Here is a 20,671-nt window from a genome sequence, read left to right on the forward strand (position 1 = left end):
GTATTATTCTCTTATTTAATAGTTGAGAAGGGATTATTGGTAGTTCTAGACATTGTGTGATTAAAGAACTAGATTAAGCTAACGAAGTTGAACACATTCATGGGAGAAAGGGGTAGTTTTAGTTATTGTTTGAAAGAAGCTAGTCGACCACTAGAACTATTGCTCTTAGAACCAGAAATAAATAACCTTACCCTTTCAATTGATTCAAAATTATCAAACGTAGACTGATGCTTTAGTCAAAAAATTTGATAATCAAAATTATCGTGTTGTAAGAAAAAATAAATAAAAAATTGAATCCAGTTGGGGAAGAATCATCTTGTTTTGATGACCTTATCAGAATCAGAATTTTTTATCATATTGATTTCTACTCTACCTTTCCTAAGTTCATTCTCGAGGAACTCCATTTCATTAAAAGCATTTCGTTGAATTCCTTCCGATCTCCCTATTTTCTAATTTCGTTCGAAATCATATAGAAAATTCCTATTTCACAAATCATATATATTTGTTGCTCTTACAAAATAAAATTTCATTATTAGTTCATAGGAGATTTGTAATCCAATCAACCCAATTTTCTGAAGTACATACTGAGATGAATGCAATCTTTTAAACATGATTGAATCTATTGGAATTATCTTCTGTGAAAAGAACTCACATTATTAACATTGTTTGATCAACCAAAAAGGAATAAATAAAGGGATACGATTCAAATTATCACTTTACAAATACAAGATTTTAATGTTCAAGTATTTTTCTGCAAATTCCGCAACGTTTTTGATCTCATTATCATCAATAAAGCCATTACGATCGGCATCCACCGATCCGATTATACGCTTGCTCTTCCTCCCAGTGAACCATCCACCGCGGGAGACTCGTATAGCATCGGCAAGCTCGTCTCCGCTAATCCTTCCATCCTTATCATCATCAAATTTCTTTAACCATCTTTTGAACTCATCCATCGTCATTTGCCGCTTGCCATCGAGGACAGAGTACGTACGAGTTTTAATGGCCATTTCCGATAATCGAAGCCCAGAAAACCGTTGGTCGCACCCTGTAATTTGATTTCTTGCTAGCTATCTAGCCAACTTCCCCAATGTACAAACGTTTGAAGGCTTCTCATATTTATACCATTCCACTGTGCTTTTGCAAATACAATATATAAGTGGATTGGCTTTAGCAGCTTAATTAAAACATGCGGACGATTATTTCATGCAAAAGCCATTACTCTTTAAAAGTTTAGTTCAAATTTTAGTTTTGTCCCTTCTATTATGCTTAAATTTAAGATTTAGTCTCTATGTTTTTTTTATATTTTAAATAATCTCATTATAGATTCTGATCATATCTGATCTTTTTGATACAATATCTAGAATTACCTATAGCCCCTCCCCGACCGTAAATAGGAGGATAATGCGTTTCAGCACACTCAAACTCATGTTCTCCTGCATTGATAAGAATACTTACGCCAATCGAACTAAGACTCAATCGAGTAGTCTCTATGTTTTAGTTTGGTATAATCTATTAAAATGTTAACATGGTTTTTTTTCTTAAAAAGATCATGCCAACTCATCATGTTGTGACATGAATATTTTTATGATGAAAGCCAAGTAAATGATCAAATTACATCAAATTAAAGTGTATTGACTAATTCTCAAAGTTGAACATATCAGAGGGACTAAAACCAAATTTGACCAAAGTTTTAAACACAATTGTTTTTTTCTTCTTTGGATAGAATTAAAGACAATTGTTAGTACCCTAAAAAGCATTGAAAAAAAATAGATATATGGGTAGCTTTTTTGCAAACGTTGCCTAATATTCATTTGTTCCTTCATAAGTTAGCATAAACAAAGGCAATAGGGGCATAAAACAAGTGCTAAAACTATATGATGCATGTTCAAATCCAAGGAACCAGACGACAAGTGATTAACATATGAAAATTTTGAGTGAGTTGTCAGCCACTAAGTTAGGCAATTATGTTAATACAATCTTTGGTGTAAAGGGTCATTAAAAAATGGGATATTTGAGCCGCCCCGTTTTATAGCAAATGTTGTACCCAATGCATTTAACAGATGGGCACCCTTTGATGGCTTAGAATAGATTAATGGTAGTGGGCTACATATTTAGAGATGGCATGGGGTGTTGAATATTGGCAATATCCCACATTAGGAAAAGATAGAAATGGAGGGGGTTTGGTTTGTTATATATAGAACCCCTCCCCCTTTGGTTGTATCATCCCAAAATCTTCTCCTTTGTAATATTTCTAGAGGAAATATTAATTTGGTAGTGTCCGAGGACGTAAGCTAAATTGGCCGAACCTCGTTAAAACTCTGGTATTTTATTTCTTATTTGTTTGCTTTTATTTAATAGCTTTATGTTGGTTATATTTATTTAGTTATTATTGCTATAAATATCTAAGTGAGTTCTGTCTAGTTGTTGGGTTTTAAGCGGGACCATTGTGACCCCTCCAATTTAACTGGGAATTTTCTTAGTATAATTGTTGGCATAATAATTATCTAAATATTTCTGATAATATTGTTATTAATATTATCGTCGCTTCCGCAACAATTGGTATCCGAGCCAAGGTTTTGTAGTATGCTCTGTGTTTGCAGCTTAGTCTGATCTTACACATCAGAAACATTTCCTAAAGCTTGTGGGTATTCTGCATTTGGTGGCTATTAAGTAGAAGCTATGGCAAAAATGACAGAAGAAAAACCATCCATATCAACAACTTCCACTTCGTACATTTTGCCGAGGATTGGAACTGCAAATACGAGATTTGTAGTGGAAATTTTTGATGGAACAGGTCATTTTGGCATGTGGCAAAGTGAGCTTCTAGATGCCCTCTTTCAACAGGGTCTAGATATTGCCATTGAGGAAGAAAAACCAGAAGGGGTTGATGATAAAGAATGGAAGACCATCAACCGATTGGCATGTGGTACAATTCGATCATGTCTTTCCAGAGAGCAGAAGTATACATTTAGTAAAGAGACTTCTGCAAGTAAATTGTGGAAAGCATTGGAGGAGAAATTCTTGAAGAAGAACAGTCAAAATAAGTTGCATATGAAGAAAAGACTGTTTCGTTTCAATTATGTTCCTGGTACCACGATGAACGAGCACATTACCAATTTTAATCAGCTGGTGGCTGATTTGTTGAATTTGGATGTGACTTTTGAAGACGAAGACTTGGCGTTAATGTTGTTGGGATCGCTTCCTGAGGAGTTTGAGTACCTTGAAACTACTCTACTTCATGGAAAATCGGAAGTAACTTTCAATGAAGTAACTGCTGCATTGTATAGCTATGAACTACGCCGAAAGGATAAGTTGAAAGGTTCAGGTGAAGCAGCAGTGGAAGCATTGGTAACAAGAGGTCGTCAGCAAAGTCAGTCTAAGGGGAAGAGTAGAAAGTCCAAAGGTCGAGCTGTTGCCAAAGATGAATGTTCCTTTTGCAAAGAAAAAGGACATTGGAAGAAAGATTGTCCAAAATTGAAGAAAAAAGGGAAGACTCCGCAAGATGCAAATGTTGCAGAATGCAATAGTGAAGCAGAGTCAGACTTTTCTCTTAGTATGACATCTTCAACATCACATGCAGATGAGTGGATCATGGATTCTGGTTGTTCCTATCATATGTGTCCCATTTGGGAATGGTTTTTTGAATTTCAAAAACTAGATGGAGGGGTTGTTTACATGGGTAATGATAACACATGTAAAATAGCCGGGATAGGTTCAATTAAACTGAGGAGTCATGATGGATCTACTAGAATTTTGCGGGATGTACGATATGTCCCAAAGTTGAAGAAGAATCTCATCTCTTTGGGGTCGTTAGAATCTAAAGGCCTAGTTGTGACAATACGAGATGGAGTTCTTAAAGCAACTTCAGGAGCATTGGTGATGTTGAAAGGCATAAGAAAGAACAATCTGTATTACTACCAAGGTAGTACAGTGGTCGGGACAACAGCAGCAGCAATTACGAGTACCAAGAAGGACGCTGAGGCAACACAGCTGTGGCATATGCGTTTGGGCCATGCTGGTGAAAAATCCTTGCAAACTCTAGCCAAGCAAGGATTATTGAAAGGTACAAAGACTTGCAAACTTGAATTTTGCGAGCATTGTGTTCTGGGAAAACAACGAAGGGTGAAATTTGGCACTGGGATTCACAATACTAAAGGTATTCTGGATTATGTGCATTCTGATGTATGGGGACCGTCCAAGACTCCATCACTTGGAGGAAGACGTTATTTTGTCACCTTTATTGATGATTTTTCCAGACGAGTTTGGGTGTTTCCTATGAAGAACAAAGATGAGGTGCTTGAAGTTTTCCTTAAGTGGAAAACTAAAGTTGAAAATCAGACAGGAAGGAAGATTAAGGTTCTCCGATCAGACAACGGTGGAGAATATAAAAGCGATCCTTTCCTGAAGATATGCCAAGATTGTGGCATAGTAAGGCACTTCACCGTAGGTGGAACACCGCAACAGAATGGGGTGGCAGAGCGTATGAATCGAACGCTTGTGGAGAAAGTTCGATGTATGTTATCTAATGCTGGATTAGATAGAAAGTTTTGGACTGAGGCTGTGACGTACGCTCAACATCTCATCAATCATTTGCCATCATCTGCTATAAATGGCAAGACTCCTTTGGAGAAATGGTATGGAAAACCTGCTACTGATTATGACACCTTGCGCATTTTTGGTTCTATTGCATATTATCATGTGAAAGAATCAAAGTTAGATCCAAGAGCAAAGAAGGCTCTATTCATGGGCTTCAATGCTGGTGTTAAGGGATATCGTTTGTGGTGTCTAGAGGCAAAGAAGACGATAATCAGTAGGGATGTTACCTTTCATGAATCTGCCATGTTGAATAAGGTAAATCCAGAAGGAGTGAGTAGTACTTCGCAGCAGGTGGAGTGTACTCCGCAGCAGGTGGAGTTTGAGCAGAGTGTGGTAATTCCAGCAAAAGGTACCACTAGTGATTCTTCATTGGCAGATGCAGAGTCAGATGAGGAAGAGGTTTCTACCCAAGAACCTCAACAGCAATCAGAGCCAATTGCAGTCAGAAGGCAGAGACGAGAAATTCAGAAACCTGCTCGTTTCACTGACATGGTAGCTTATGCACTTCCAGTTGTTGATAATATTCCATCCACTTACACCGAAGCCATTCAGAGTTTAGAGAATAATAGATGGTTAGGTGCAATGGAAGAGGAAATGCAATCTCTAGAGAAAAACAAGATGTGGAAGCTGGCACAACTACCAAAAGGGAAGAAGGCGATTGGTTGCAAAATTGAAGACACTATTGAAGTTTGTGTTATGAGAAGATGTTCGAAGATGTGGAATATCGCCAAGGTGGAGATTTGTTGAATATTGGCAATATCCCACATTAGGAAAAGATAGAAATGGAGGGGGTTTGGTTTGTTATATATAGAACCCCTCCCCCTTTGGTTGTATCATCCCAAATCTTCTCCTTTGTAATATTTCTAGAGGAAATATTAATTTGGTAGTGTCCGAGGACGTAAGCTAAATTGGCCGAACCTCGTTAAAACTCTGGTATTTTATTTCTTATTTGTTTGCTTTTATTTAATAGCTTTATGTTGGTTATATTTATTTAGTTATTATTGCTATAAATATCTAAGTGAGTTCTGTCTAGTTGTTGGGTTTTAAGCGGGACCATTGTGACCCCTCCAATTTAACTGGGAATTTTCTTAGTATAATTGTTGGCATAATAATTATCTAAATATTTCTGATAATATTGTTATTAATATTATCGTCGCTTCCGCAACATGGGGGACTCCATTTCGAAATTATATATTAATTTATTCATCGTAAACTCGATAAAAAATTAAAATTATATTCAATTTCGAGTCAACTCGATTCAATATGATATAACTTTTAAAATTTTTATATTTGTATCAAATAAATAATTTTTAATTTTTATTATTTTATACTATTAATTATTTTTAAATATAATTATGTTGGAGTAAATATTAAAACAAATTTATTATCATATATTTTAAATTAACATTATATAAAAACTATATTTTGCAAAGCGGTTGTACTCATGATATTTTTTGTTGCTTCTGTTGTCACTTGAAACGTTGATATAATTTGCAAGTATGTTATCAACTTAATACAAAGTTGAGAAAATTCATTGGCAAAAATAACTTCAATCTAAAATGCATCAAGATGCGGATCAAGATGCGGGTAATCCTGGTTTACCAATGATTGCTTAAATTACCAAACATACTCTTGAAAAAACAGAAGAACGAGATAATAGAGACAGCACATAGTGTTATTCTACTATGTGTAAGTGATAAAGTATTACAAGGGGTAGCTGAAGAGACTACCGCGCCTATTTCTGGCTCCAATTAAAGAGCAAGTACATGAAGAAGTCATTGATGAACCTACTCTACCTTAAGCAACAACTTTATACCAAGAAGATAGAGGAAGGTACACCTATTTCACAACACCCTAAATTAGTATAAAACGAGTGAACAAAATGAAAATTTACTAAAGTTGGGTGACTAAAATGAATGTACAATAACATTGTCTAACCCCAAATTAACAGCAGGTAATTAAAACGGAAATGGTTCGTAATACGGTGCCCTTTTTTGCAAATTTTTTATCTGCAGTACTCAAAATAAAAATGAATGAAAGTTGGGTGACTAACTATGTAGTTTACCATTGTTATACAAAATATATCTTCATTATTATTTATTAGTTCATAGGAGATTGCTTGTAATCCAATTTTCTAAAGTACATACATCATAAATATAAGATGAATGTGTATGCCGAGGTTTGATTTTAGATAAACTCTGATTGTTAACATTGTTCGATAGACCAAAAAAAAAAAGGAAGAATAAATAAAGAGATACGATTCAAACAGTCACTTTACAAATACAAAATTTTCACATTCAAGTATGTTGCTTTAGCATTTGGACGGCAAGATAGATGGATGATGTTTTCTTCGATCATTCCGAAGCTGTCCAGGCATAAAAATTTGATGTTGGTTTTGCCTGTACTTCCCGAGATACCACCAGCTATTACCATAAACTGTTTATAACACGATAACGGTGGCGAATTACAGGTTATAAACAATCATGACTGCTTGAAGAACTTTCACCCTGCTCTCGGAGGTGCAGATTCGGTCAACTCTCGGTTGTCGTCGAAAATAATTTATTTGAAATTTTTTATAGAATCTCTGAAGCTTTATATTGGCTTCATTGTAGTTTGATTTATAATTTGTATAGTGAATTCTTGTGATCCCACAAACATTTCCAGTATGTATACATTCATGGGAGAAAAGGGTAGTTCTAATTATTGTTTATATATATATATTTGTCGCTTATACAAAATAAATCTTTCATTATTAGTTCATAGGAGATTGCTTGTAACCCAATCAACCCAATTCATTCAAGTACATACTAAAATGAATGTTATCTTTTAAAGAAGAATGAATCTATTGGATTTACCCTTTGTGTACACTGATGAAAGGAACTCAGAATTTTCCCATTGATTAACAAAAAAATGGAATAAAGTAAATGGATACGATTCAAATGAACGCTTTACCAATGCAAAATTCTCACATTCAAGTGTTTCTCTGCAAATTCCGCAAGGTTTTTGATCTCATTATCATCAATGAAGCCACTACCATTGGCATCCACCGATCTGATTATACGCTTGCTCTTCCTCCTAGTGAACCATCCACCATTGGAGACTCGTATAGCATTGGCAAGCTCGTCTCTGCTAATCCTGCCATCTTTATCATCATCGAATTTCTTTAACCATCTTTTGAACTCATCTATCGTCATTTCCCGCTTGCCATCGACGGAGTACGCACGAGTTTTAATGGCCATTTCCGATAATAGAAGCCCGGAAAATCCCTTCGTCACACTGTAATTTGCTTGCTAACTTCCCCAATGTACAAACGTTTGAAGGTTTCTAATATTTATACCATTCCCTTGTGTTTTGTGCCTTTGCAAATACAATATATAGAAACTGATTGGCTTTAGCTTAATTTAAACATGCCGAAAGCGTATTTTAAGCAAAAGCAAAAGTCTTTAAAAGTTTAAGGTTAAATTATAGTTTTGATCCCTCTATTATACTTAAATTTGGGAATTAGTTTTTATGCTTTAATTTGATATAATTTGACATTCTACTTTTACAATGTCACTAATTGATCGAAACATGTAACACCGTTACCCTTTTGTATTGCTTTGGTCTGTATACTATGCATAAATTTAGGATTTAATCTCTATGCTTTAACTAAGCATAATTTAGTATTCTACTTTTATAATGTCACTAGTTAGTTGAAAAAAGTAACACTAACTTTTCCTGTTAAAATATTGACATGGGTTTTCTATTAAAACCAATCCTCCCAACTCATCATGCTGACATGGAATTTTTTTATGACAAAAACGGTGTTTTAAAGAAAAAATTACTACAATATTTTAACCGAGATAGTTAACAGTGTTAACTAATTAACATAATAGAGGGACTAAACCCATAATTTGTCCAAACTTTTAGACTCAAAATTGTTTATACCATAGGAAACATTAATGAAATAGATTTATCAATAACTTTTTTTTGCAAACTTTGCCTAATATACTTTTATTCCTTCTTTACTTAATGATAAACAAAACCTATAAAAGCCATAAAAAAGTACTAAAAGTGTTTGATGCATGTTCAAATCCATGGAACCTGGCGATATGTGGTGATTAATATATGAAACCTTTGGCATTGGTAGCCAAAAAAAGGACATTAAAGAAAGGATATTTGAGCCACTTTATAGGAGCAAAAGCTGTGTACCCCTTGATGGCTTTGGTAGGGGTATTGATATTTCTTAAATTTGTGGTAGTTTTTCTCGTGTAGAATTTAATCTTTTTCATATCGTTTTACAATCTATAAAGATAATATTTCTGGATTTGTAATTGTTCTTCAAACAATGTCAACTTTAAGGTTTGAACTTGAGTTCTTTTCCTAACAATACAATTTACTTTATTATTGCACCAAATATTTATTTGTAAAATCTGATATTTTTAAACCCTTCTTCTGTCCCCAAATTGCAGCCTCTTTTTTAATCGGAAAAAATTAGTGTCTTAAATAAAAATTAAATTATGGCACACCCACAATATGAGTAAAAAAAGATTACCTAATAAATATATTTATTAAAAAATTATATAAAAATTAAATGAATAATTGGTTGAAATGGTAAACTTAAATATTTAAAATTCATTGTGACACAAGTTCAAATCTTTCTATAGTTGAGTTGTTATTGATTTATATGAAATGTAAAAGGGTATTTTAATATTTTTCCAATTGAACTGGTGCCCGATTGATATATGGCACCAACTGAGTTAGAAGCTTAATATAAGTATAGATACTAGAATGACAAATTTTCGATTTTCAAGTCCATTTAATTGAAAAATGAGCATTTTAAGATTGTTTTTTTTCCTCCCTTAATTTCTTAAATTACTCTTAAACACTTAAATAATTTTACTTACCTGAGATTAACTAAGTATTAATCATCGATTGAGTTTTCGCTCGGTTGGTATGAGCATTGTTGCTAGTGCAGGAGAATGTGAGTTTGAGTGCGCTGATGTGTATTATCTTTTTATTTATGGGTTGGGGAGGAGTTATAGGTAGTTCTAGACATTGTGTCAAGTAAATTAAATTTTTTATGCAAGATTTATTTTTTAGCCATTTTAATTTTGCTTATTAAGTTCGTGAAGTTGAATACATTCATGGGAGAAAAGGGTAGTTTTAATTTTTGTTTATATATATATTTGTAGCTCTTACAAAATAAAATTTCATTATTAGTTCATAGTGTTGTTCCAATAGGGTCGAAAGCGTGTAAATTATTGTACTAAAAAATCACACAAAGTTCAATTCCTAGGGAAGAGAGGTGGATCACATGGATCTCTTAAATACCAAGTCTTTCCTTAGTCAGAATATCCCTTCTATAGTAATTTAATAGCATAATTAAATACTACTATTATACCCTCAAATATTGAAAGAAAAATAGGACAAAAAGAACATAAGAGTTTTAACGAGGTTCGGTAAATTATACCTACGTCCTCGGGCACTAACACCAGATGATAACTTTACTATCTCCAAAATATTACAAACAAATAGAATTCCTTAAGAATTCTCAAATGGGAGAAGAGAGAAAACTAAGAGAGAAAGATTGGTTGGGATGAATTGAAATGAGAAATGAGAAGGCCTATTTATAGTTGAGGTTTAAGGACCAAACAATAAATAGCCCATTATCTCAAGGACCAAAAAAAAATTATCCCATGCCACTTTTTCAAAGTCAACTTTAGGGTGCTAAACTTGCACCACTTTGTATTGTTTGCCATTAATGTTGTCTCCCATTAATGTTAACAATCTCCACCTTGAAGATTTGATTAGGATAATCACATCTTCACACACTTCCTTCAACTCCCCAAATTCGATAAAGCTATCTTTTGTAGTGCCTACAAATGCACTCTCGAGCGCCATACACCTGAAGGTGCTCAAATTCTCAAGATGTTAATCAAGTTCAAACAATGATTAAACTTGATTGTTGTTACCACCTTGGTCATCATATCTGCGGGATTATCTGCTGTTGGAATCTTCTGAAGTAGAATTTTTCCTTTTTCAAAGACTTCCCGCACAAAGTGATATCTTACGTCGATATGTTTGGTTCTTGAATGATAGACTTGATTTTTCGCTAAATGAATAGCGCTCTGACTGTCACAATATAAACTTATGTGACTTTGAACAACTCCTAAGTCTTTCAACAATCCATTAAGCCAAATAGCCTCCTTAACAGCTTCTGTAACTGCCATATATTCTGCCTCTGTAGTAGACACAGCTACTGTAGACTGTAAGGTAGACTTCCAACTCACTGGGGCTTTCGCAAGAGTAAACAGATACCCCGTAGTTGAACGACATTTATCTAAATCACCAGCAAAGTCGGAATCAACATATCCAACTACAAACTGACCAAGTGCTTCATCCTGTTCAAAAATTAAACCAACATCTACGGTTTTTCGAAGATACCGTAGAATCCATTTCACAGCTTGCCAATGTCCTTTTCCAGGATCATGCATATACCTGCTCACAACTCCAACAACTTGTGAAATGTCAGGCCGCGTACACACCATCGCATATATCAAACTCCCAACTGCATTAGCATATGGGACTTTTGCCATATATTCTCTTTCTTCTTCAGTTTTCGGAGATAATTGAGCACTAAGTTTCAAATGAGAAGCAAGTGGGGTACTTACATGTTTTGTGTTTTCATTTACACCAAAACATTGTAATACCTTTTTCAGATATTGCTTCTGATTCAAACAGAGCTTGCCTCTCGGTCTATCTCTACTTATCTCCATGCCGAGAATCTTCTTGGCCTCACCTAGATCTTTCATCTCGAACTCTTGATTCAACTGAGCCTTCAGCTTATCTATCTCATTTTGGCTCTTCGAAGCGATTAACATATCATCAACATACAAGAGTAGATAAATGAAAGATCCGTCATGCAGCTTCTGCAAATATACACAACTGTCATATTTGCTTCTTGTGTACTTATGCCTTCTCATAAAGCTATCAAATCGCTTGTACCACTGCCTCGGGGATTGCTTCAATCCATATAGCGATTTGTTCAGCTTACAAACCCAATTTCTACCACCAGCATCTGTGTATCCTTCGGGCTGAGTCATATAGATCTCCTCTTCTAACTCACCATGCAAGTAAGCCGTCTTAACATCAAGTTGAGCTAGTTCCAAATTCAACTGTACTACCAAGGCCAACAAAATTCTAATGGAGGAATGCTTCACAACAGGGGAAAATACATCATTGTAGTCAATTTCCTCCTTCTGAGCGTAGCCTTTAGCTACCAATCTTGCTTTGTAGCAAATATCCTTCTTGCTAGGAGATCCATCTTTCTTTGCGAATACCCACTTGCATCCGATTGCCCTTTTACCTTTCGGTAATTGCGCCAATTCCCAAGTATTGTTCTTCAGGAGAGACTGCATTTCTTCATCCATGACGCTTTTCCATTTATCACTTTCTAAGCTTTGCATTGCTTCTTGATAAGTGATAGGAATATCATCAACAACGGGAAGGGCGTAGGCCACCATATCAGTAAATCGAGCAGGTTTACGAATTTCTCTCCGTGGCCTTGCAACTGCAACTGGTTCTGGTGTACTTAGTGGTTCTTGGGTCAGAACCTCTTCAACCTCTAATTCCTCCATTGTGGCTGGAGAATTAGACTTATTAACTGGGCAAATCCCCATCTGCTCAAACTCCACCTGTTTTGGAGTACACTCCACCTGCTGTGGAGTATTGCTCGTCTGAATATCTTTATCTGCTACCTTTTTCAATGTGGCAGATTCATCAAAGGTAACATCTCTGCTACAGATCATTTTCTTTGTGCTTAAGCACCAAAGTCAAAATCCCTTCACTCCAGAAGTGATTCCCATAAAGAGAGCTTTCTTTGCCCTCGGATCTAACTTTGACTCCTTCATATGGTAATATGCAGTGGATCCAAACACATGTAAGGAATCATAATCTGTAGCCGGTTTTCCAGACCATACCTCCATAGGAGTTTTTCTTTCTAATGCAGATGATGGCAAACGATTAACAAGATGGCCAGCGTATGTCACAGCCTCAGCCCAAAATTGCTTGCCCAACCCAGCATTGGACAACATACATCGAACTTTCTCCAGCAATGTTCGATTCATACGCTCTGCCAATCCATTCTGCTGTGGTGTATCCCTAACTGTGAAGTGTCGAACAATACCATATTCTTGGCACACATCGAAAAACGGATCACTTTTATATTCCCCTCCATTGTCCGTCCTAAGCCGCTTGATTTTCTTGCCAATCTGGTTTCCGATCATAGTTTTCCATTTAAGAAAAACTCTAAGCACTTCATCCTTAGTTCTCATGGTATACACCCAAACTCTTCTGGAAAAGTCATCAACAAAAGTAACAAAGTAGTGTTTTCCTCCCAATGAAGGTGTCTTGGAAGGCCCCCACACATCTGAGTGAACATATTCCAAAATACCTTTTGTATTATGGATAGCAGTACCGAATTTCACTCTCTTTTGCTTTCCCAGAACACAATGCTCGCAAAATTTTAATTTACAAGCCTTTGCACCTTTCAACAATCCTTGCTTTGCCAGAATTTACAAGGATTTTTCGCTGGCATGTCCCAACTTCATATGCCACAACTGTATTGAGTCCAATTCTTTGTTGCCGGAAGCTGCAGCGACTGCTCCAATAACTGTACTACCTTGGTAGTAATACAAGTTATTTTTCCTGATGCCCTTCAATATCACAAGTGCGCCAGATGTCACTTTCAAAACCCCATCTCTCATAGTAACAACTGAACCATTGGATTCCAGGGCTCCCAATGAGATGAGATTTTTCTTCAAACTGGGCACGTACCGAACATCAGTCAGAACTCTGGTTGATCCATCTTTATTCTTTAATTGGATTGAACCTATCCCAACAGTTTTACAGGCATTGTCATTGCCCATATAAACAACTCCTCCATTTAGTTCTACTAAATCAGAGAACCACTCCCGGTTAGGGGACATATGATAGGTACAACCCGAATCCAATATCCACTCATCTGAATGGAACGACGATGATGATGCAACCAGTGATAGTTCAGAGTCACTGGTATCATGCTTTGCAACACAAGCATCTACAGCAGCTTTTCCCTTATTCTTCAGCTTTGGACAATTTTTCTTCCAGTGGCCTTTCTCATGACAAAAAGCACATTCATCTTTCCCGAGTCTGGACTTTGACTTTGATCTCCCCTTTTGAGTTTTCTTCCGAGTGTATGAACGACCTCGGACTACTAAAGCTTCTGTATCTCTGATTGAGTTTTTCTGTTTGTCCTTCTTTCTCTGTTCATAACTGTATAAGGCCGCACAGACTTCGCTCAGAGATATATCACTTCTGCCATGAAGTAGAGTAGTTTCTAAGAACTCAAACTCCTCAGGAAGTGACCCCAACAACATCAAAGTCAAATCTTCATCTTTGAATGTCTCATCCATATTCAACAAATCAGTGACTAACTGATTAAATTTGGTGATGTGATCATTCATTGTGGTACTTGGGACGTATGTGAAGCAAAACAGTATTTCTTCAAGTGGAGCTTATTTTGACTGTTTTTCTTCAAAAAATTTTCTTCAAGTGCCACCCACAACTTATTTGCAGAAGTCTCATTTGAAAAAGCATACCTCTGCTCTCGAGAAAGGCATGATCGAATTGTGCCACATGCCAACCGATTGATCGCCTTCCAATCTTTCTCCTGTACATCATCTGGTTTCTCTTCATCAATGGCAATGTCTAGACCCTGCTGAAAAAGGGCATCTAGAACCTCACTTTGCCACATACCAAAATGGCCCGTGCCATCAAAGATCTCCACGGCCAGTCTTGCATTTGCAATTGTCGGTCTTGTCCATATGGACGATGTTGAAGCTCCTACACCGACCATTTTCTCCATAATCTTTCAATATACCTAAGGAAATCTTTTCTGATGTGGAAGATCAGTTCAAACTGCAACCACAGAGCATACTACGATTAACCTTCGGCTCTGATACCACTTGTTGTTCCAATAGGGTCGGAAGCGTGTAAATTATTGTACTAAAAAATCACACAAAGTTCAATTCCCAGGGAAGAGAGGTGGATTACATGGATCTCTTAAATACCAAGTCTTTCCTTAGTCAGAATATCCCTTCTATAGTAATTTAATAGCACAATTAAATACTACTATTATACCCTCAAATATTGAAAGAAAAATAGGACAAAAAGAACATAAGAGTTTTAACGAGGTTCGGTAAATTATACCTACGTCCTCGGGCACTAACACCAGATGATAACTTTACTATCTCCAAAATATTACAAACAAATAGAATTCCTTAAGAATTCTCAAATGGGAGAAGAGAGAAAACTAAGAGAGAAAGATTGGTTGGGATGAATTGAAATGAGAAATGAGAAGGCCTATTTATAGTTGAGGTTTAAGGACCAAACAATAAATAGCCCATTATCTCAAGGACCAAAAAAAAATTATCCCATGCGACTTTTTCAAAGTCAACTTTAGGGTGCTAAACTTGCACCACTTTGTATTGTTTGCCATTAATGTTGTCTCCCATTAATGTTAACACATAGGAGATTTGTAATCCAACCAACCCAATTTTCTGAAGTACATACTGAGATGAATGCAATCTTTTAAACATGATTGAATCTATTGGATTTATCTTCTGTGAAAAGAACTCAGATTATTAACATTGTTTGATCAACCAAAAAGGAATAAATAAAGGGATACGATTCAAATAATCACTTTACAAATACAAGATTTTAATGTTCAAGTATTTTTCTGCAAATTCCGCAAGGTTTTTGATCTCATTATCATCAATAAAGCCATTACGATCGGCATCCACCGATCCGATTATACGCTTGCTCTTCCTCCCAGTGAACCATCCACCGCGGGAGACTCGTATAGCATCGGCAAGCTCGTCTCTGCTAATCCTTCCATCCTTATCATCATCAAATTTCTTTAACCATCTTTTGAACTCATCCATCGTCATTTGCCGCTTGCCATCGAGGACAGAGTACGTACGAGTTTTAATGGCCATTCCCGATAATCGAAGCCCGAAAAACCCTTGGTCACACCCTGTAATTTGATTGCTTGCTAGCTATCTAGCCAACTTCCCCAATGTACAAACGTTTGAAGGCTTCTCATATTTATACCATTCCACTTTGCTTTTGCAAATACAATATAGAAGTGGATTGGCTTTAGCGGCCTAATTAAAACCTGCGGACGTGTATTTCGTGCAAAAGCCGTGACTCTTTAAAAGTTTAGGTCAAATTTTAGTTTTGTTCCTTCTATTATGCTTAAATTTAAAATTTAGTTTCTATGTTTTTTTTAAAAAAATTTCATTATAGATTCTGATTATATCTGCTCTTTTTGATAAAATACTTAAAATTATCCATAGCCCATCCGCAACTAATAAATATGAGGATAATACGCTTCAGCGCACTCGAACTCACATTCTCCTGCATTGGCAACAATGCTTACGTCAATCAAGCTAAGACTCAATCGAGTAGTCTCTATGTTTTAGTTTGGCATAATCTATTAAAATGTTAGCATGGTTTTTTTTCTTAAAAAGATCATGCCAACTCATCATGTTGAGACACGAATATTTTTATGATGGAGGTGAAGTAAATGATCAAATTACATCAAATTAAAGTGTAGTGACTAATTTCCAAAGTTCAACATATCAGAGGGACTAAAACCAAATTTGACCAAAGTTTTAAACACAATTTTTTTTTCTTTGGATAGAGTTAAACACAATTGTTAATACCCTAAAAAGCATTGAAAAAAAGATATATGGGTAGCTTTTTTTGCAAACGTTGCCTAATATTCATTTGTTCCTTCGTAAGTTAGCATAAACAAAGGCAATAGGGCCATAAAAGAAGTGCTAAAACTATATGATGCATGTTCAAATCCAAGGAACCAGACGACAAGTGATTAATATATGAAAATTTTGAGTAGAGTTGTCGGCCACTAAGTTAGGCAATTATGTTAATACAATCTTTGGTGTAAAGGGTCATTAAAAAATGGGATATTTGAGCCGCCCCCTTATATAGCCAAAGTTGTACCCAATGCATTTAGAGATGGCTTAGACTAGATTAATGGTAGTGGGCTACATATTTAGAGATGGCATGGGGCACAGAGTAGAAATTAGATATTAATTTATTCATTCTAAACTCGATCAGAAAAATTAAAGCTATACTCAATTTTGAATCAATTCAACTCAATATGTCATATTTCTTAATTTTTTTTATATTTTTATTAAAATAGAATAAATAATTTTTAATTTTTATTATCTTATATTATTAATTATTTTTTAAATATAATTATGTAGGAGTAAATATTAAAATAAATTTGTTATCATATATTTTAAATTAATATTATGTATAAAAACTGTATTTTGGTAATTATCTTAAAATAGGATGAGGAGTTTTTTTTAAAAAAAATTGAACCTCGACCCAATTTAAATAATTGAAAAATTAAACCAACACTAAAATTTGATTAAAAAAAAATCTTACCCTATCAAGCCGAGTCAAGTTAGAATTCATCATGAGTATGTTTACGATCCCTATATATTTTATTGGAAACCTTAGTTTGCACCAACCGCCAACCACGAATAGAAGGTTCAAAGAATTAAGGTTTAGCTTAGTTAGTGTAGTCATACTTAAGAGATAATATCCAGTAAATAAGGTATTGATTCAATGGCAATGTTTAAGCTTGATATTTTACAATGTGTGGGTAAATTTAAGGGTTAAAATTATATTATAAATTTTTGGGGTCAAAAGATAATTTTAACATTATATTAATTTATTATTTTTTAAATTTTTAAGGGATTTAAAAGAAATTTTATCATTTTGAGATGACCAAAATCATTGCTTGCCCCTTGCATTCACTCCTATGTGTGGGATCTCAAATTTATTCCGGTTATGTTAGTTAGGTTGTGTTTAATTAATTATTCAATTTAGTGTTTATAATAATTGATTTTAATTGGAATGATTTAAATAGCTGTAATTTGAAATGAAAAAAATGTTGTCCAACAAATCTATGGGTTATGTCACATATGGCTTGAAAGCCTTAAAATTTTAAAAAATTCTAAGATTTGTAGGCACCAAATTGGTGTGGCAATAAATATTTGGTGTTTCAATTGTCAAACCATATTAAATCACTATTGAATTTAAGGCCATGAAAAATACTATAAATAGGTTTTAATTCTTAGCCATGAAACACATTAAGAGAGAGTGAATGAGAAAATTAATTAGTCTGCGTTCAAAAAGATTGTGTAATAGTTTATGGATGTGAGTTGTAGACTTTTCAGGGTTATGCTTTGAGGGTTGAAATACTTATAATATTCATTTTGTTATGGTGAAATGTTTTGTCGTTTCCGTCTGTGGATGCAAGTTTTAAAGTATTAATTTCTTTTTTACATTATTTGTTGTTGTGTGTCTTATTTATTTTTAGTAAATTCATTTATAGTCATATTGACATATTTGTTTTAATCCATTCTCAATAAATTGGTGTACAAGTTTCGTTTCAATTGCTTTTATGGTATTTGCAAAGCGATTGTGCTCGTGATATTTTTTGTTACTTCTGTTGTCATTTAAAATGTTGATATAATTGCAAGTGTGTTATCAACGGAATACAAAGTTGAGAAAATTTATTGGCAAAAATAACTTCAATCTATAATGCATCAAGATGCGAGTAATGTTGGTTCACCAATGGTTGCTTAAATTATCAAACACACTCTTGAAAGGACAGAAGAACGAGATAATAGAGACAGCACATAGTGTTATTCTACTATGTGTAAGTGATAAAGTATTATAAGGGGTAGCTGAAGAGACCACCGTGCCTATTTGTGACTCCAATTAAAGAGCAAGTACATGACGAAGTCATTGATGAACCGACTCTACCTTAAGCAACAACTTTATACCAAGAAGATAGAGGAAGGTACACCTATTTCATAACACCCTAGATTGTTATAAAACGGGTGAGGTACACCTATTTCATAACACCCTAGATTGTTATAAAACGGGTGAGCAAAATGAAAATTTACTAAAGTTGGGTGACTAAAGTGAATGTACAATAACATTGTCTAACCCCAAATTAACGGCGGGTAATCAAAATGAAAATGATTTATAACACGGTGCCCTTTTTGTAAATTTTTTAACTGCAGTACCCAAAATAAAAATTAATAAAAGTTGGGTGGCTATGTAGTTTACTGTTGTTTATACAAAATAAATCTTCATTATTATTTATTAGTTCATAGGAGATAGCTTGTAATCCGATTTTCTAAAGTACATACATCATAAATATAAGATGAATGTGTATGTCGAGGTTTGATATTAGATAAACTCTGATTGTTAACATTGTTCGATAGACCCAAAAAAAAAAAAGGAATAAATAAAGAGATACGATTCAAACAACCACTTTACAAGTACAAAATTTTCACATTCAAGTATTTTTCTGCAAATTCCGCAAGGTTTTTGATCTCATTATCATCAATAAAGCCATTACGATCGGCATCCACCAATCCGATTATACGCTTGCTCTTCCTCCCAGTGAACCATCCACCGTGGGAGACTCGTATAGCATCGGCAAGCTCGCCTCTGCTAATCCTTCCGTCCTTATCATCATCAAATTTCTTTAACCATCTTTTGAACTCATCGATCGTCATTTCCCGCTTGCCATCGACGACAGAGTACGTACGAGTTTTAATGGCCATTCCCGATAATCGAAGCCCGGAAAACCCTTGGTCGCACCCTGTAATTTGATTGCTTGCTAGCTATCTAGCCAACTTCCCCAATGTCAAGATATTTGAAGGTTTCACATATTTATATCATTCCCTTGTGCTATGTCCTTTTTGCGAATACAATATAGAAATCGATTGGCTTTAGCTTAATTAAAACATGCAGACGCGTATTTCAAGCAAAAGCCACGTGCATTAAAAGTTTAGGGTCAAATTATGGCTTTGGTCCCTCTATTATGTTTAAATTTGGATTTTAATCTATATATTTTAATTTGACATAATTTAATTATCTACTTTTATAATGTCTCTTATTAGTCGAAATAGATGACACCGTTACTTTTCATATTAAAATGTTGACACGGGTTTTTAAAAAAAAATCTTGCCAACTCATCATGACATGGACATTATTGTGATGGAAGCAATGTTTTCTTTCTAAAAAATATCTATGTTTGCATGTTATCCAAAATAATTACAATGTTATTATCTATTCAAACCAACTAATCACGTTATATAAGTAAAGGATTAATTATACTAAATTAAAATGTAATTACTAATTCTCAAATTTGACCATATTAAAGGGACTAAAACCAAAATTTGACCAAAGTGTTAAACACAATTGTCTTTTTTTCTTTTGTTGTTGTTGTTGTGGCGGATATAATTAAACACAATTGTTAATACCCTGAAAGCATTGAATAAAAATAGATTTAGGGGTAACTTTTTTGCAAACGTTGCCTAATATTCTTTTGTTCCTTCATAACTTATAGCATAAACAAAGGCTATAGAGCCTTAAAGTGTCATTAAAAAAAAAGGGATATTTGAACCACCCCCGAAGCTGTACCCAATGCATTTAACAGTTAGGGACCCCTTGATGGCTTAGAATAGATTAATGGTAGGTGGGCTATATATGTTATTGGAAACCTCGAAGGGGGCCTAAATAATATATTATAATAGAAATGAGGGACAAGATTAGGCCAATCCCCAATCACTAATAGAGGGTTCAAGGAATTAAGGTTTAGCTTGGTTTGTGTAGCCATTCTTAAGAGATAATCTCCGATCAATCAGGTATTGGTTCAATTGGTAAGGTAGAAATTTTGAAAACTTTGAGATTTTGGTTTCAAGTTTCACTTGAGGTAAATGTGTGGGGTGTTTTTTCTCTAGATTTAATTTATTTCGGTCATAATTAGTTCGTGTTTGGTTAATTATTGAGTTAGTGGTTCAATTCTGTATTTGTAATTGATGATTCTGATTTAAACCCAACATTTTAAAATCTTCTTTTGAAACGACCATTGAATTACCTTTAATTCTTTAAATCCTCAATTAACTTTACTTATATGATGTTAATGAATATTAAC

General features: G+C 34.7%; 2 protein-coding genes across 2 annotated transcripts; both read right to left on the minus strand.

Moving 5' to 3' along the window:
• Positions 1 to 7,436: 7,436 nt before the first annotated feature.
• On the minus strand, positions 7,437 to 8,049 carry LOC107942652 (polcalcin Phl p 7). Its single transcript, XM_016876355.2, has one exon. It carries the CDS (start codon positions 7,836 to 7,838, stop codon positions 7,548 to 7,550), a length of 291 nt encoding a protein of 96 aa, XP_016731844.2. The 5' UTR covers positions 7,839 to 8,049; the 3' UTR covers positions 7,437 to 7,547.
• Positions 8,050 to 18,997: 10,948 nt separating this feature from the next.
• Positions 18,998 to 19,348, minus strand: LOC107942649 (polcalcin Phl p 7). Its single transcript, XM_016876351.2, has one exon. It carries the CDS (start codon positions 19,293 to 19,295, stop codon positions 19,002 to 19,004), a length of 294 nt encoding a protein of 97 aa, XP_016731840.1. The 5' UTR covers positions 19,296 to 19,348; the 3' UTR covers positions 18,998 to 19,001.
• Positions 19,349 to 20,671: the final 1,323 nt, after the last annotated feature.

The sequence above is a fragment of the Gossypium hirsutum genome, chromosome D06 (assembly GCF_007990345.1).
Source record: "Gossypium hirsutum isolate 1008001.06 chromosome D06, Gossypium_hirsutum_v2.1, whole genome shotgun sequence".
In the NCBI taxonomy this organism is placed as follows: domain Eukaryota; kingdom Viridiplantae; phylum Streptophyta; class Magnoliopsida; order Malvales; family Malvaceae; genus Gossypium; species Gossypium hirsutum.

Bases quoted from the DNA above. Each gene is read 5' to 3' on its own strand.
- LOC107942652 (XM_016876355.2), bottom strand. From the start codon at position 7,838: ATGGCCATTAAAACTCGTGCGTACTCCGTCGATGGCAAGCGGGAAATG.
- LOC107942649 (XM_016876351.2), bottom strand. From the start codon at position 19,295: ATGGCCATTAAAACTCGTACGTACTCTGTCGTCGATGGCAAGCGGGAA.